The following is a 16,338-nucleotide window of genomic DNA, read 5'->3' as shown; positions in this document are numbered from 1 at the left end:
TGAAAAAAATAATTCCCAGCTATATGGACTGCAGTCAGAGGGAAACTCTGTTTTTCTTTTTTAGTTTTAGGTTTGACAAGTTTGTTATTCTCCCTATTTAAAATCTGATTTTTAAATTCCATTTAAAAATATTTCCCTTGCATGCAATAAGCCAGTTCTCTATTATTGCTAGAAATAGCTCCTATTTTTTAAGAGCATCTGCATTATCATAGCAAAAATAAATGCACAACTGAATAAACAAAGAAGGTTGAGACCTGTGGTAGGATGGAGATTCGAAACGATCTACTGGAGTTTTCATCCCTCAGGTAAATGGAGAGTTTGGGAAATAAGGACCAGGGTCTTTCAGTTTTATCCCAGCATGCAAGCTGTGAACCAGTCCAGAAACCAGAAGAGAATTCTTGTATCTATTAAGAAAAAAAAAAAAAAAAAAGAAAAAAAGAAAAGTGATACATACAGATTACATACATTTAGATAGATTTTTGTAAATGATCACTACCACTATTTGAAACTTCTTCTGTTCCCATGGAGAAATTCAAGTATGAACACAAGTCTGACAAAGAACTTTTTCTTTAAGGATCAAAGTAAAATCCCGACACACAAATCAAGATGCGTCATAACCCATTGTGACTTCTGCAATGAACATGCATGACCTCCCTGAGCAATCAGTACCACAAAGAGGCAAAGCATCAACGGATTTTTACTACCTGTCTGCCTCTGCTTGAAACAGCTCTGACAAAAAGCCAATGTTGTGAAGCAGCAGAGAGTTTTTTCAAAAACACAAACCAAAATACAAACCACTTGAATATGTAATGGAGACATCTCCCTTCCTCATATACCTACAATTTTCTTACTCAGCTTTAGGGTTTTAAAGCCAAGGGCTAAGCCAAAACCTGGTATCGAAGGGAATCAAGGTCTGCTACAGTCAATGGAAAGAAAAACGTCCCTCTGTCTCTTTTACTGCCCTGCCACTCACTACCAATACAACTTGTTATGCTTTTGAAATAAGGTTGATTAACAGTACTTCTTAATATATCCATGGCACTAACAAAGAAAAAAAACTCCTACAGAGCTTGTTCGCCTAAAACAAACATCTTCTCTCATGTTCATGCTCCCTGAAGCTGATCTGCTGCCAGACAGAGGAAAAACCTTCCTTATCCAAGTGCATTACTTTGTGCTGGTTCTTATTCCCATGTGAAGCAACATCCAAGGCAGTATCTTGTTCTGACACTGCATAGCCAAAGCCTCCTGTTTGGGTGAAGAAGAAAGATGGAATCCAGCCTCTTCAGTCCCTTCATTTGTATTTATCTGTGATATCAATTATTTTGTAAACTTCAGCTCATACATTAGCTATACGGCATTTTACAGGTGACAAGTATTCATACACCCCCACATACCTGCCAATGAAATACTTGTTAGGGCTGCACAGTATGAGAGACTTAATACTTCCAGATGTGCTGTTCTGACTTCAGCTCAGTGAGGTATAGTAGCTGCCACCCCTCTGTGGCTCATCTCTGCCCATCTGCCAAACCCACCAGCCTTCAGACCTGCCAACATCAAACTGCATCTATTGCTGCTCTCTAAAAGACTTCGATCCAAATAAGTAAGGTTTAAAAAACAATCGGCACCACTAACGAGCTTAAAGCTCACAGCCTTGTTTTTTCATGGAGCTGAATAAAGGAACACTTCACACACAGTTATCCCAGTATACCCGAGAGAGCAAAGACATCTTGCTGGGAAGCTCATAACAAGCAGCTAAGAGCAGGAACTTGTTAACCTGGTTCACCTGTGGTCAGAGAAGCATGTCTGGCTACAGCAGATGATTTTATGTTTCAGTGATACATCGCCTGCCAGAAGCACAGAGCGCTCAGAGCACAGTTGCGATGCCATGGTACAATTGCTGAAAATACCCATTTTCCTGACATTGCTACTACACAGCTAGAATCCGATCCTGACATCTTGTAACAACTTTCTTATTTAATAGACTATCTCCTTTGTTTAGAGCTGTGAAATTAACTTTTGGTGTGTGTGTAGGGAAAGGGATAGAGCAGCAAGGTCCTTGAGATTAAAAAGAGACCCTAAAAGAGAAGAGTTAGTTTATGCATTTTTAATAGGAAGAACAAAAACCATTAAGCAGAGAGAGTGGTTCCCCTCTAATACGTTATCGATCAGTTGACTGACTATTCACGTGTCATGTGGAAGGTCCTAGTTCAAATGTCCTTCTGATCAACATCAGAGAAGAGGGTGGACCGCTGTGACCCACTTCACAGGAGGATGTCATATCCACAAGGCGCCATTACAAGAGCTCTTGGGTAGGCTTCTTTCAATTCCCCCCCATTGACTGAAATTGTTCCAGTCAATACATCAATGTTTTGCACAGAGAAGAACTTTTCAACCAGGGAAGCTGAGATATGTGAGATAACTGACACATTATATCAGATATTGGACACCTGCAGGCAGCGAAGAACACTTCATACCAAATCTCTGCTCTCAATCACGTAGGAAAAGGATCTAAATCTTGAATTATCAGCATACAGGCAACTACTCTGTCTTTTGGGCAGCCAGCCAACAGCCTGGTTACTGAAATTCCTGTGATTTGCAACTACTACAGCTGTCTGATTGTGAATCCATGACAAAAATATTAAAATTGTTCACATTGAAGTATCTGGGACTTATTCTTCATCTTTAACTTTCCTGGTGCTGTTCATTGTATTCAACCAACATTTATGAATAGTTTTTATTAACTGAAAACCGTGGCTTCAGTTACTCTACACTCAGAGAAATCCACCAACCCTATGCCCTACTTCTAAAGCCCACTCTATTTCCAAATAAAGACGCCTTTGAACATAAATAATTCAATAATGAAGGTCACAAGCAGCTTTATTGACATGAATAATCCCAATGAATGGCATCCATTCTATACAAAAATAAGCATTATACTTGGAAGGAAACTGTGTGCAGTAGCAGGTTCTTCTACTTTATAAATACTCTGTTTTGAATGAAAGGCCTGGGTTTTCGTGGTGTTTTTTTTTTCTTTTTTTCCACACTCTTAATGCTTTGAATCAGAGCAACAGGGCTTATGTCCATGTTTCATAAATGCTTAGAACAAAACATTCCATCTCTGCACTATTTCTGATGCATTAACATACACACATTTCTTGTATGTACTTGGAACCCCCCTCTCCCTCCTCCCTTTCCCTTTTTTTCCTCTTCCTTTCCACCAAAGGCTATCAGTCATTTCTCCCTTATTAACAGGAGTAGACCAGGAAAGATTCCGCTCCCCTCAGGTTAAAACCCTATGACTTACAAGGTAAACAACAAAGATGACACTGCTTTCAAAGATCAAGTGAGCATTTAACAGGAATTTAACATTTTGAGAGGATTTAATGACATTGGCTTACCAGCGATGTGCGAGCTATTGCTTGCACCACAGCACTGAACACTTTCTGGGGCAGACGGAGGAGGGTGGTCCCACTGTCTACTATCGCTTTATCAGCATTATACTAGGGAAGGGAAAAAAAGGAGAGAAGTTACACACTATAGTTAATGTAATGTCGTTGCACTGTTTCATAACAATGACAAAACTGTTGCTTTTTGGTAGCTGTCTTCCCAAACCTGCATGTCATACCTGTCAGCAGCTCTCTCTAGTTGGTAGCTTGAATTCAAATGAAGTCTGAGAGCAAAAGCAAGATACAGTCAGCCTAGACACAAGATTGAGTTTATCTGCACCACTCAAGAAATTACCATGTGTCACCACAGCTGGTGCAAATGGCCAAACCACTGTAAAAAGAAGCAAAGCCTGGCCCCTCTCAGAGGTGTGAGCTAATCCACTTTACCTCCCATATGCTTTGGGCAGAGTACAGACAGATGCTAAGCACGCTGATGTGGCTTACACATATGTCCAAGCCCTGAATCAAGCTCTCTGCTATCATGGAAACAACTTACTCTAGTTTAAACATAGTACAGCAGCCTACTGTTAATGGCTGGCATTTCTAACTTATGAACAATCAGGGAACATTAGGTCTCATTACGTCATGTTCGGTCCTGGCTCAAGAGTACAAATGCCAAGTGCCACACCTTTCTCTCTCGACTGCTGAAAACCACTAAAACACAGACGAAAACAGGTACGAAGAAACTGGAAACTTCAATCTTGCTGCCTCAAAATCTGCACTAAAAAAACCTAAGCAAACATTTCTCTTCATTATTAAAATCTCAACCCTCAGATTAAGAGATTTCACTGAACTTCGGATACAGTAAACAAAGAATAAATATTTTAAAAGGTTCATCTTTTTGCATGGCCTCCTTAAAAACTATGAGAAAAAAACAACAGGCAAGTAGCAGTGGCAGCTGTTTGCCTTAACTACTTTTGTTATCAGCATAGGCAGAAGGATCAATATAACTGAACAGTGACATGTTTATGGCATAATCATAAGACACAAGGTAAAACACAGCATAAGCTTTTTAGGAAGAGGTCGAACAGCAAGTGAATTGAAAATACGTTGGTTTAGATGTTATCAAGTCATATGGAATATCTTTAGCTCAGTGACAAAAATAAAACCCACCAAAAAGTAAAAAACTAAAAACGTAACTCTGAGTTATCTTCTTTTTGAAAGAAAAAATGCTATAGGCTGCCAAGCAGAGCTGAAAGAAAGCAGGAAACCATTTACCATTCACTCAGAAATACTTCTAAAGAGTGGAGAGAAACATCAAGGCAGTGTGGAATTCATTTTAACAGATTTGTACCACAAATACGCAGTGGCCAGCATCCTGGAAAGCCACCCTTGGAAAAAAGCAGGTAGGAGGCACAGCCAAGAGGATCAATGACTAACATAAACCCATGCAAAATGCCTGGAGTAGCAGGATTGCTCAGCCAGGGACGAAGCACCTGGATTTTCATGCTGCGTCCAGTGTACTTGCAGCGAGCAGGAACTTGCCTTCTGTGTTCCTGGTTAATATTTAGCAGTGCCCCCCACGGAGCGTGCACTGCTGGCAGCTCAGTGCCTCTCTCAGCCCTGGTCTGCAGGCTCGAGGCCACAGCTGCAGTGTTAACACTGGACAGATTCCCAGCATTGAAGCGAGGGCACTACTCTTCCCTTGCAAGGAAAGGAGTAGTCTCTGGTGACGGTTAGAAAAAACGTTCCATTTCCTAGAAAACAACTAAGAGGAGAGAGGGCACATAGTTCATCATCCTATAGAGTGAATTGTGCATCCTCTGCAAGCCCCCGGCTAGCCAAACTTTAATCATACTAGCTCTAATTTACTGTTCTTCCTCTAAATTTTTGCGGGAAGATCTCCTTTGATCAAGAAGGGAACGATGCCTTCTGTGACATCGTGAGTAGCGCACTATGCTAATACGTACAATGTGAAAGCAAATCCTGGCTCAGAGGAGAGCGACAATAACAGGAAACTTTCAGAACGCCGCTAGATTTTTAAGTGAGTTGTTTTCTGGAAACGGCACGTATTAAACCATTAGTACAAGGGCTCCTCTTCAAAAACATGTTGACTGCTTTTTAAGGCAAGAAAGGAAAGCAACACAAACATTTATGTCAGAGGGCCAGCAGTTTTGCTTCCCTGTCAGTATAATAGAGGCAGGCATTTAAATAGACCTTATTTTGCTTATGAAGCTGAAAGACGACATGACTAATTTTAAATATTTTATATGGCAATAGGATTTCCATATTTTGTACGGAAATATAATATTTATGCACATGTAAGATTTTTATCATGAATTTAACTTGTGTGAACTGTAAAAACTGAAGAATTATCACATCCCAATAATTCCCAACTAAGAGAACGCATATAAGATAAAATTAGGATGCCTAACGAAAACAGGGTGTGAAAATTACAGAACTAAAATCAAAACATGAATAGCGACAAGAAACAGTAACAAACAAATGAAACACACACATACATATCCTCCAGAAAAAAATGAAACAGCTTTGAGATAAAAATTGCAACAACACAGTCTCATTAGACTGATCCAGAGATAGGAGAACATTATTCCTAATAAACTCAGAAAACATATCCATCAGGAATAATAACTGGCAAGGCTGAAGCAAGCAAAAATGGATTACAAAAAAAAAAAAAAAAAAAAAAGGAGGCATAGGATGAGATACTTTGGGAAGCTTCTCAGGATGAGACCTGCCCATTGCCATCATGAATTATGTGCTTACACATCTCCACAGGGGTCAATCCAACAATCTTCCCTTTTCTTTGTTTGACCAGAATTGTCTTAAACCCCTTCAGTTTGATTATATTGTATAACATAAAACTGTAAACTGTAGTTGTTTAAAGACTGCTGTCTCCTGAAGTCTTGAGTGCTTAGACATCTTTGTTACAACTGAAACTAGTTCCCTTCCAAACCACAGCAGCCTTATTCTCAGTGGACTATTCACTTCACAATTGTAGCTTAGTCCCTAATTTATTGAAAATACTATCAATGATTTTAAAGTCCTATTTGAAGCAATTTTAGCATGTTCGATGTACATACTGCATTTCACATGGCTTGTTCATTTCTTTTCAAAGTTACCATGTAACATTAATTCTCAGAGGAAACTGCAATACAGATCTCCTTGTAAAGACAAAACTGATCAATTAAGTGTTGTTCTTAACCAAACTTGCATTTTATGTAGATGGAAACACAGTTTCACAAATACCTCTCTGCAGTCTAATTCAAGGTTCTGTCCTCCGACCTCCAGTTTGAGAATTTCAACCTGGTAATACCACTCCTCTTTGATCGGTGTGTACCAAATATCACCCTTGTACAGACTTGGTTCGATTCCACCCAGAACCTGAGGGAAAAGAGAAAGGAATTCACACGCTTTAAAATCCCGGATGCTTAGTTTGAGGGCAAGTACAGGAAGTAAGGGGAATATTTAATTGTGATACACAGGGCATCAAAATTTTAATTTAACACCCTTTGTAAGTATTTTACTAACAAGTTCTCTGTCAATAATAAAGCAGTATGAAACACCTAGAAATTAAGCAGATCGTGCTCCAGTCAACCAGAATTCCCATATGGGGCCAAATTATCAACATCTTCATCTACAAGCTCACACTGACTCTCTTATGAAAGCTCCACTGTTTAAAATCAAAATAGTATCTTCAGTGGTTTAATCTAGGCAATGTATAAAAATGGGACAGAATATTAAACTTGCACATCATAAATTCATTTTATTAGATCACAAAAGCCTTAATACTGCTTAAGAATATTTAATTTTTCTTACACACGTCCAAAATGGAATATAACCAGCCTATCATTGCTATCTCTATTAACTTCCATGAAGACTTACGTTGGAGCTGACTGGGAGCATCCTAGACCATCAGACTTTGAACTGAAATAACATAAGCGAGTTCTCTCTTGAGCTTCATATATCTGAGGTGTGTTACCATTCACAGTGTGAATTTACAGCAAAATAACTATTTGTGATCAACTCCTGTGCTGATATGCTTATTTCAGCATAATTCGGGAACAGTCATTCCAACTCCTGATTCCAGATAAATACTGGCCAATTCTTGGTCTCTCTAAAACTGATGGAAAGACTTCCAACATTAATAACAAGGGGAAATCTGGTCTTCAGATTATTTCTGTTGGTATGTTGTCTTAAAAAAAGAAAAAAAAGAGAGCAGCCTCGATTCCTCTCCCCCTTTTCACATCATTTAAAAAAAATTACTGTAGCATTTTAATGAGTTTGAACAAGCTTATCAGCTGAGTAAGGGACAACTCAGTTTAAGAAAGGTAGCAGAATGTGCCCTGAGGAAACATCACAACATTTATGTTTTTCTTTATTAAAATTAAACTTTAAATGCCGAAGTTCACTCAAACTTGAGAGATAAAAAAAGAATGGAGAATAAAAATAGACACTTGAGTTTTGCCTAAAAGCTTAACTTCTCCTTAAAAAAATTATAAAACATTTAATATATTTAAACACTAAATTTGGAAGTAGGATAGTCATAGAAAAGAGGGAGAGAGATTGACAAAGATACATCTTCCCTCTCAGATTGACAGATACCCACAAGACTACCTCCGTTGGTACCACTTCCAGAAACAGGCAGTCCAGCACCACACATCTGCAGGGAGAAAATGTTGGGGATCTTTGCCTGACTCACAAGAGAATCAAAGAATGTCTCCACAGAACTTGAAGGCTTGAAGGTGTTGAAAAACAAAACAAAAAAAACCAAAAGAATTTCAGAAGTATTCATTAAAAAGTTGCTTTGTACAAATGAGCAAATCATTCAAACAAGACCACTTTTCACAATTAAATTGCATTTCTGACAATCAAGTGATGAAAATTCTAGATATAGTAAGTCATTAAAAACTCAACATCTGTTATTTCTCTTTTTCTGTTATTTTTAAAAACATTTTTATTCTTGACCACTGTCGTAGAAATCTCTAAAGCATGAGATTATTTTCCAATTGCAGTTTTCAAACTCAAATAGTACTTTCGGTTTCAGGCAGAAACTCTTGCCAGTGCTTTCTGTTTGGAAAATGCTTTGGGTTATTAGAACTGCGAAATGTAACTTGCCCTTCCCACCTTTCCACAGCTAAAAGGCAGAATTTTAAAGTGAGGACTTTCAGTTTTTAAACACAGAGTTTAATTCCAATGAAGTTAGAATTCAATGGCCTTAATTTCCTCTTCTTCCTTTTAAAGAATTTAATATCCAAGCACACCCACTTCAACCGATTACAGGCCAACAGGTTCTTCCCTACACTGCACATCATGCTTGCCTTTGCAGTTGTTACAGTACCACAATTTCATTGAAATTCAGATTTCCGTGCGGGTACATCTCACGGCAGGCAGAGACCCCGGCGAGCTTGCAAGGCACCAAGTGCTCTTACTACACAAAGCACAGAGCAGCCGCAGAAGCCAACAACACTTAAGTCTTTGGGAAAAGGGAAAAATAAATGCCCTGAATACACTATTTGCCCAAATCAAGAGTTTGAGAAGCAGCTCTTCTCTGTCTGTCTGTCGACAGTGTATGACAGCAAGTGCAGCAGAAGTCAACACAATGATCACACAGCTCTTGAATAAAGCATTTTAATTCCAGAGTCAGCAGGCAGTACTGAATCCTTTGTTCTAATGAGATATATCTCAGTTTGTGAATTTCTCAGGCAGTTATGTGCCGGTTGAAAACTATGACTATGTAGTATTCCAATCACGTTTATCAGTTTTAGATTATAAGGTTATAAATTTCAGACTATAAATTTTAGGTTTTAATTTAAACTTCTACCTGAATTTCCTGCCTCCATAAGAACAGGACGTGCTTGGTTATATATTAATGAAAATGCTGTAGCTAATATTTGTTCTGAAATTATCCATATACGCCCTCCATCTCAATTTTTACTGGATGAATAGAGAATGTCTTAGAATGAACTGCCAAGGGCTTTGCCAAATCAGTCCATCAGTCCCTTGACAAACCTTGAGGAAGATCATCACAGCCTTCATAAATGCCCTCTATATGCATACCAGAAGCCTTTACTCCCATCCTCTGGTACTACAAATTCTGTAAAAGCTTATCCTTTCCAGAGGAGCTAAAATCAGAGCCTTCATCACCGGAAAAGCCTAAATCCTCATATGGGACTATGGTACCATCACAACCCAGTTCATTCTTTCTGGAATTTAACAAATGCAAAGGATCCATAGGAAAGAGTGGGTGGAAGGAAGAAGTCTAATGCTGACAGATCATCTGCCTTATTTATTTTAATAGTTAGATTTCTATTTACTGTCATTGTGAAAGATAATAGCTGAGGAAAGGGTGACTTACCTTGGCTAAGGCATTGTAGGCAAGACCAAGAATCCCCTGCCATTTAACCCCTGGTAAGAAGAAATTCTCTGATTCAAGAATGGTAGCAATGTTGATGGTATAGCTGCCATAAACTCCTTTGGGGATAGTAATGACATCTGTACCCAGCACTCCAGTCCAGCTTCCTTGACTGTATTTAACTGTGACATCAATCCCTCGAGATTTGTATGTACTTGACCTTTAAAAGGAAAAGACACACTTATGCATGAGCTGTTCATTTACAATGCAAGACAACAGAATATATTCAATCCTAATTTTTCCCAGAGAGGAAAAAAAGTGAAGTCTGCAAAGTCAATCACATATACTTACAGAAGGAGGAGAATGGCTTATAGAAGTAATTAAAAAAAAAAAAGGCAGTTAAAAAAAATAATCTTGAAGCCCTGTTTTTATCCTGAAGCCATCAATGACTCAAACCTTCACAACGTGTGACTTTTTTTTTTTTTTCTCCTTCTTTTTCAATCTAAGGTATTGCGCTATGTAGTGCAGTATGTCCCTGACTCAGATTGGTCCATCACAACAGGAGCAATAGTCTGTAACTGGAGACGGAACGTATTAAGTGGTGCTAGGAAATGAAAAGCTTCTGAATTCAAATCTGAAATTGAAATGCCAGGCTAACTGAATAGCTGTAGACTCATACCTCATTAATATTATTAAAAAATCCATTTTGGGTAAATTGGAATATTATTGTGAGTATCAGCAGTAAGACACACGTTTTCTAAATCTGCAGTTTGGTCTATCTATCAGAAAGTAAGTAGATTTGGATATTATTAACAAGTGATTCACTGACTTGGAGGTGGAAAGGAAGGAATTCCTTCTAGGCCAGGACAGCAAAGGCAAAGGAGCAGTTGAGTACGGCAAAGAAAGGAAAAAAATCTTAATTAGAAGGCTTAACAAAAACATGAGAAAAAAAATCAATAGATTTTTTTCATTTTAAAATCCTGTAGTATAAACATAGTAATCATCTTCCACCCTCATCACTACTGAAGAGCTACAAAACTCCTAGATTCCTTACAATCTATTTTGGTCCCATTCCTTGGCATGCAGCTTCCCCTTCTGAAGAGGCAGATGACCCATGCTCGGTTCATCCAAACAGACTTTAACAGCTTTTTTAAAAAGTAAAATTAAAAAAAAAAAAAAGGCAAGTGAAAAGTAATTTCACAACACCATCTTTACATTTGTGTAAAACAACAGAAAGTGCAGATGATTTATCAAGTGCAGTCAGTTTTATCAGCCTAGCTTTAAGCTAACAGCAGCTCTGACAGAAACAGCCACACGAAGTGGCTTCACAGCCCCTCTGTACCTGAGCTTACCAGAATGAAGTTGGTGTGATTTTACCTATTATAGGGAACAACTTTCAGATGGCAACGCAGACAATTCCCACCCATTCGAGCAGACACTTTATCTTGAGGAACAATTTGGCCATATGGACCACACAACTGATCCTCTTCCCAGCTAAGGAATGGCGGAGCAGTAAGAGGCCAGACTTTAACCCTAAGCAGTTCTTGATACTCCCAACACCTAACCCTTCGGGGTCTTTGTAGCCCAGTAGGCTTGTAACATCCAAGATAGCAGAAGTAAATGAGGTAATAGGCTCCACAGATTATATTTCAAAATCATGAATTCCAAGGAGGCTGTTACTACTTGTATCTGGTCACTGCTACTGCTGTTTTACCTGTCTGAATAATACTGCATTTGTATGACACTTAGACAAAGGGACACTTCTGTTCAGCCAGGGTCTTCAGAGCACCACTGTGATGCTGGCAGTACATTTTATAAATCAAAATTAAGTCTGAATAATTAGTGACATAGGAGAAACTAGGGAGGGGCAGGAAAAGGAAGGGAAAATACAGGGCTCTTCATGTAGAAAAGTGGCTGGCTGTGCAACGGAAGTGGAAACATCTGAAATCTGAGGGAAAAGTGAGTGCTGGGAGAATAAAGTGAAGTGAATCTGCAAACGCAGACATCTGCATGACTAGCAACAGCAGCAGCACATAGCTCTTCTTCCATAAGCAGAAACAGCCTGATGGATTGAGCTGTGGACCAGGACACAGAAAGGCTGGGTTCGTTTTCCAGCATGGCTGGTGAATTTTCCTGTGGAAAGGCAGGACAAGTCACTTCCTTGCTCTATGTGCCTCACCTTCCTCACCTGTAGAAATGGGTATGAGGACGTTCATCTCATTTGTAAAGTGCACAAATGTCATATTGAACAGAAAGCCTTATTATTTCCTTCAAGAAGCAAAATTCCTAGTACGAGAAGGGATCTCACATGATCCTTGTGGCAGTAAATTATATTCTGTTCTGCAAAACCACGTCCTGCTCCCTCTTCTTGACTGTAATCAGCCAGTGCTTTTCTACCTCGCTGATCCAAAGGAAGAAAATTTCTTTCAAGCTGAAAACTAGAGACTTGTTCTAATTCATGGGCTGTTTTAAACAAACACATGACACAAAAAATTCCAAACAAGCTGTTCTGGCTACGATGAGAAAATAAGAAATTTAACTTCCCAAGCAGGACAGAGTGTATCTTCACTAGAGGTGAAGAAAAAGGCCTCCTAGATTATGGTGCTGCAGTGCCACTAGTCCCTTCTCCCTCTCCTTTCTGGTGACTATCTTCTCTCCAAAGCAGCCAGGAGAAACACGGTCCTCAAACCTCAGCTTAGAAAATTAGCAATGAGTTCATTTTATCATGCAGAGTTACTCCTCATTACCAGCCCACAGCACTGAACAAAACACTGACAAAATCTTATGCTCAGCAGGGTGACGGCAAATCCACTGTGCAGAAAGCCCTGCTTAACACCAACCTTGCCAAACACATGCAATTCTTTCTGAATTCCACGGACTCCCAAGCCCACTTGCCTCTCTACAACAAATCAGGACTTACCCATTTACTTTTTCCTAAGCACCAAATCAACGTCTCCATGAACAGCAATGGCAAAGAAGGGACAGAAAACTGCAATGGACCAAAAAATCTGACCACAAGTTTTGATCCCTTCTCTAATGAAGATGAATGGCACGAGATAAGTGTTTCAGGCAACGACTGTAAGACAAAGCAAACACGAAAACCCAACAACCAGCCTAGTGGTCTAAAGACTACTACACAACACAAATCATTGATTTTTAACCAAGAAGTCCCATTTAACTTGCAGGGGTTTTGGAACAAGTTCATAATTTTCCTCAAACCATAAACTGTACAGTGTACACAACCAAACTTGCAGAATCATACCACAAAGCAGCAGCTTACTTTTGCTTGCTGGTATATAACTTACTGTATTACTTCAATTTACTGCCAATAATTTTCTCACCTCCTATCTCTTGGAATAATCAACTCTTTAGCAGTTTGCTCTTGAAAGTTTCGATGGTGAGGCAGTACTACTCACACCAAAATAAAACTGAACACTGTAGCTGAATGCTGACGGCCATGAGTATGTCATTCTCACATATCGCTACAGAGCCATCACTGATCATTCAGTTTTAAGTGTAAAAATCCCTTTATACATCTGTTTAAGTAGTTCTTTTATCATAAGTAGCATACTCAACAAAAACTATTTGTTATTTTGAACAGCACGAGAAACAAACGCTGTGATTTCTTTCCAGTTCAGGACAAACTAGGCCATTTCCCAAAACCTTAACACATCATGGTGACTTACACAGCATGATCACCACAGCAGACTCAGAACTTTTCACAGCAAAGTTTTGTCAGAGCCACTCAAAAGCCCAAGTCGTGAAAGAGTTCATGATAACAGCTTTATTAGTTTTGTACAGAAAGGCCAAGATAATTAAACAGTAGAATTATATGACGTGGTTTATATGACACACATCATCGTTTAACAAGCTAGTTCTAAAATTGCTCAAGGAGGGCTCTTCCTGAGCAACACACCCTCCGGGTCCTTTGAAACAAAGATAATGCCTTTCCTATACACCCCCCTCAATTTCAGTCAAAAAACGATCATGCATTTAATTTCAGATTTTGATCATTTGAGTAAAATTAAACTAAGAGTGTGGCAATCACGAAATTCAGACCCATCACACTCTTCCTCCAACACAATATTAATATTCTAATAAGAACACATCTATAAGTCAGTCCCATTAACTTAACAAATTACTAATCCTTCTTTCTCCTCGTCTTCAATTTGCAATTTATGACTTTGATATGGAAGCACTTCACGACAATATAGGGAAAAACTGTAGGAGTGATTACCAGAGGAGAGAAAATCTCTTTATCTAATTTTGAAGCGTTCCACACAGTGTGGAAGAAAAGTGCCCATAGGTCATTTGTCTAATTTACACATGGGTAAAGGTCACTTTTAGGTGATTTTATAGATGCATCTGATGTGATGTCACGGCCCCTGTCTACCACCTATGCAAAATCATGACAACCAGAGAGGGTAACTTGACTACTGGGAAAAGGCTATCATAAGGCCGGTCTCAAAAAAGCGGGGCCCAAGGAACTATAGGCCACTGGGCTTCACCTCAAGTCAGGAAAGATCTCAGAGAACAACCTGTTGGAATCTGTTCCCAAGCATATGAAGGACAAGAAGTTAACCATGGACACTCAATGAGAAATTTCACAGGCATATTACACCTGACCAACCTCACTGCCTTCTACAAGATGTCTGGCTATGCAGATGAGGAGAGTGCAGTGGCTGTGGCACATATTAATCTTAGTTGGGCTTTTGACACCATCTCCCATGGCATTCCCATTTGGAAGCTGAGGATGTGGAGCTGAACAAACAGACCATTGTGTGGGTTGAAAATGGGCTAGGTCACTGGGCCCAAAGGGCAGCAGCCATTGGCTCAACGTCAGGCTCATGAAAACCACAGTGCTCCAGGGGTTGTGAGTGGAGGAAAAATTGTTCAACATCTTCATTAAGAATCGGCACAATGGACAGACTGCACCCTCAGCAGATTTGCAAAGGACACTACATTAAGGGGAAGAACTGACACGCTAAATGTCAGAGCTTGAATTCAAAGGAACCTTGAAAGATGGGAAGATTGAGCCAACAGAAACCTTATGGCATTCAACAAGGAGAAGCACAAAGTTTTGTAGCTGACATGAAACAAGTCCATGTATCAGAACAAATTGAGAAGCAACTGAAAACGACCCAAAAGGGCTTGGGTTAATGGTGGACACTAGGCTGTGTAAGAGCCAACAGCATACCTGCCCTGTGCATACAGCAAACTCCTCACCAGGCCACATTTAGAGGGCCATATACAACACACTCAAGGAAAACGCTCTCACCCTCTGGTCAGCACTGGTGAAACTACATCTGGAATAGATTGTGGCCAGCTGTGGGAACCCAGTTCAACAAGGATCTGGAGAAAGAGAAGAGAGACTGGCAGAGGGATACCAAAACAGGTCAAGGACCATGAACTCCGGATCTGTGATGAGAAGCTGAGAGGAGCAAGGCTTTGGTTTTGCAGACAAGAGGCTAGGCGGAGATCTCACAGCAGCTTACAACAACTTGAAAGACAGTTACAAAGATGACACAGCCAAACTTTTCTCTACAGTGTGGATAATAACAGAAGGGCCAAAACCCACGAGTCACATTTTGTGAGGTTTGGGTTGGACAATAGGAAACATTTCCTCCACAGGAGAGTGTGGCACAGCACTGAAACACACTGGGCCAGAGAGAACATGGATTCTCTACCCTTAAAACTTTACATGACTCGGCTGGACTCAGCCATGGCTGTGAGTGACAGCCCTGCCTCATTTCGGATATGCACTAAGTGACATATAGAGGTTTCCTGCAAACATTTTTGCAACGTCTAATTGATTTCAGTGGGGTCAAATTCCCTCCGAGATTACATTTAAATAAATATATTTAAAGTATTTGTAATGAAAGAAGCTTGGCGTAGCCAGGTTCAAGCATGCTACTGGTTGCACTTTATTCCGAGCATATTGCAGTACTCCATCAATCCAACCCAAACCAGAAATTGCTATTGCAATTGCTCTGGACTGTAATGGCTTGAGTTTAAATCATTTTACAAATCATCCTTAACTCTAAATTTCAAGGTTTCATTATTAACTTTGATATAAAGTTCTCAAAACACAGTGTACACTGCGAACACTGATAAGAGACTGTAACCTTCAAGTGATTTCATAGTCCTTCTCAACACAAAACCTCTGCTGTTGTTGCCGTTTCTAATGATTTATGGTTCTTAGGAGAGAGGCCTTGCCCTTCCAGACAAAATAACATCACTTAAGAGAAAAGAGAGAAGGAATGCTTGCATTTTTAACTCCTTGCAATTAAGTTTCCTCTAGTGACTACGTAGGCAGATGGCTGGCATGTAAAACTCTGCAGTAGTGCAGAAACAGCTTTCAAGTGCAAATTCTGGACTTTCCAGACCTGTGTCATCAGAGTGAGATAGGAAATATCTCCACTAACATCTGAATATGTGACAGGAGGTAAGGCTATTCTAGTAAGCAGCATGGAAATACCAGCTTTCCCTTCATTACCAATGCATCTTACTGGAAAAAAAGTGCCAAACTCCATGTTAAAATACATAAAGAGGTAATGAGAATTACCATATCATTACCAG

At 39.5% G+C, this 16,338-nt stretch overlaps 1 protein-coding gene across 1 annotated transcript in view; it reads right to left on the bottom strand.

The window, feature by feature from the left end:
- The window catches only part of BACE2 (beta-secretase 2), a 47,320-nt gene that overhangs the window by 7,388 nt on the left and 23,594 nt on the right, over nt 1-16,338 (bottom strand). The window contains exons 3-7 of the mRNA XM_086608244.1: nt 9,763-9,979; nt 8,014-8,142; nt 6,654-6,788; nt 3,399-3,500; nt 255-404 (exon numbers count right to left, since the gene is read on the bottom strand). Coding sequence (XP_086464370.1) covers nt 255-404; nt 3,399-3,500; nt 6,654-6,788; nt 8,014-8,142; nt 9,763-9,979 — 733 coding nt within the window. The remainder of the gene's footprint in view (nt 1-254; nt 405-3,398; nt 3,501-6,653; nt 6,789-8,013; nt 8,143-9,762; nt 9,980-16,338) is intronic.

This window comes from Tauraco erythrolophus, chromosome 1 (assembly GCF_009769465.1).
Source record: "Tauraco erythrolophus isolate bTauEry1 chromosome 1, bTauEry1.pri, whole genome shotgun sequence".
Lineage (NCBI taxonomy): Eukaryota > Metazoa > Chordata > Aves > Musophagiformes > Musophagidae > Tauraco > Tauraco erythrolophus.
The sequence above is the reverse complement of the archived record's forward strand: the minus strand, read 5'-3'. Positions and strand labels throughout refer to the sequence as shown.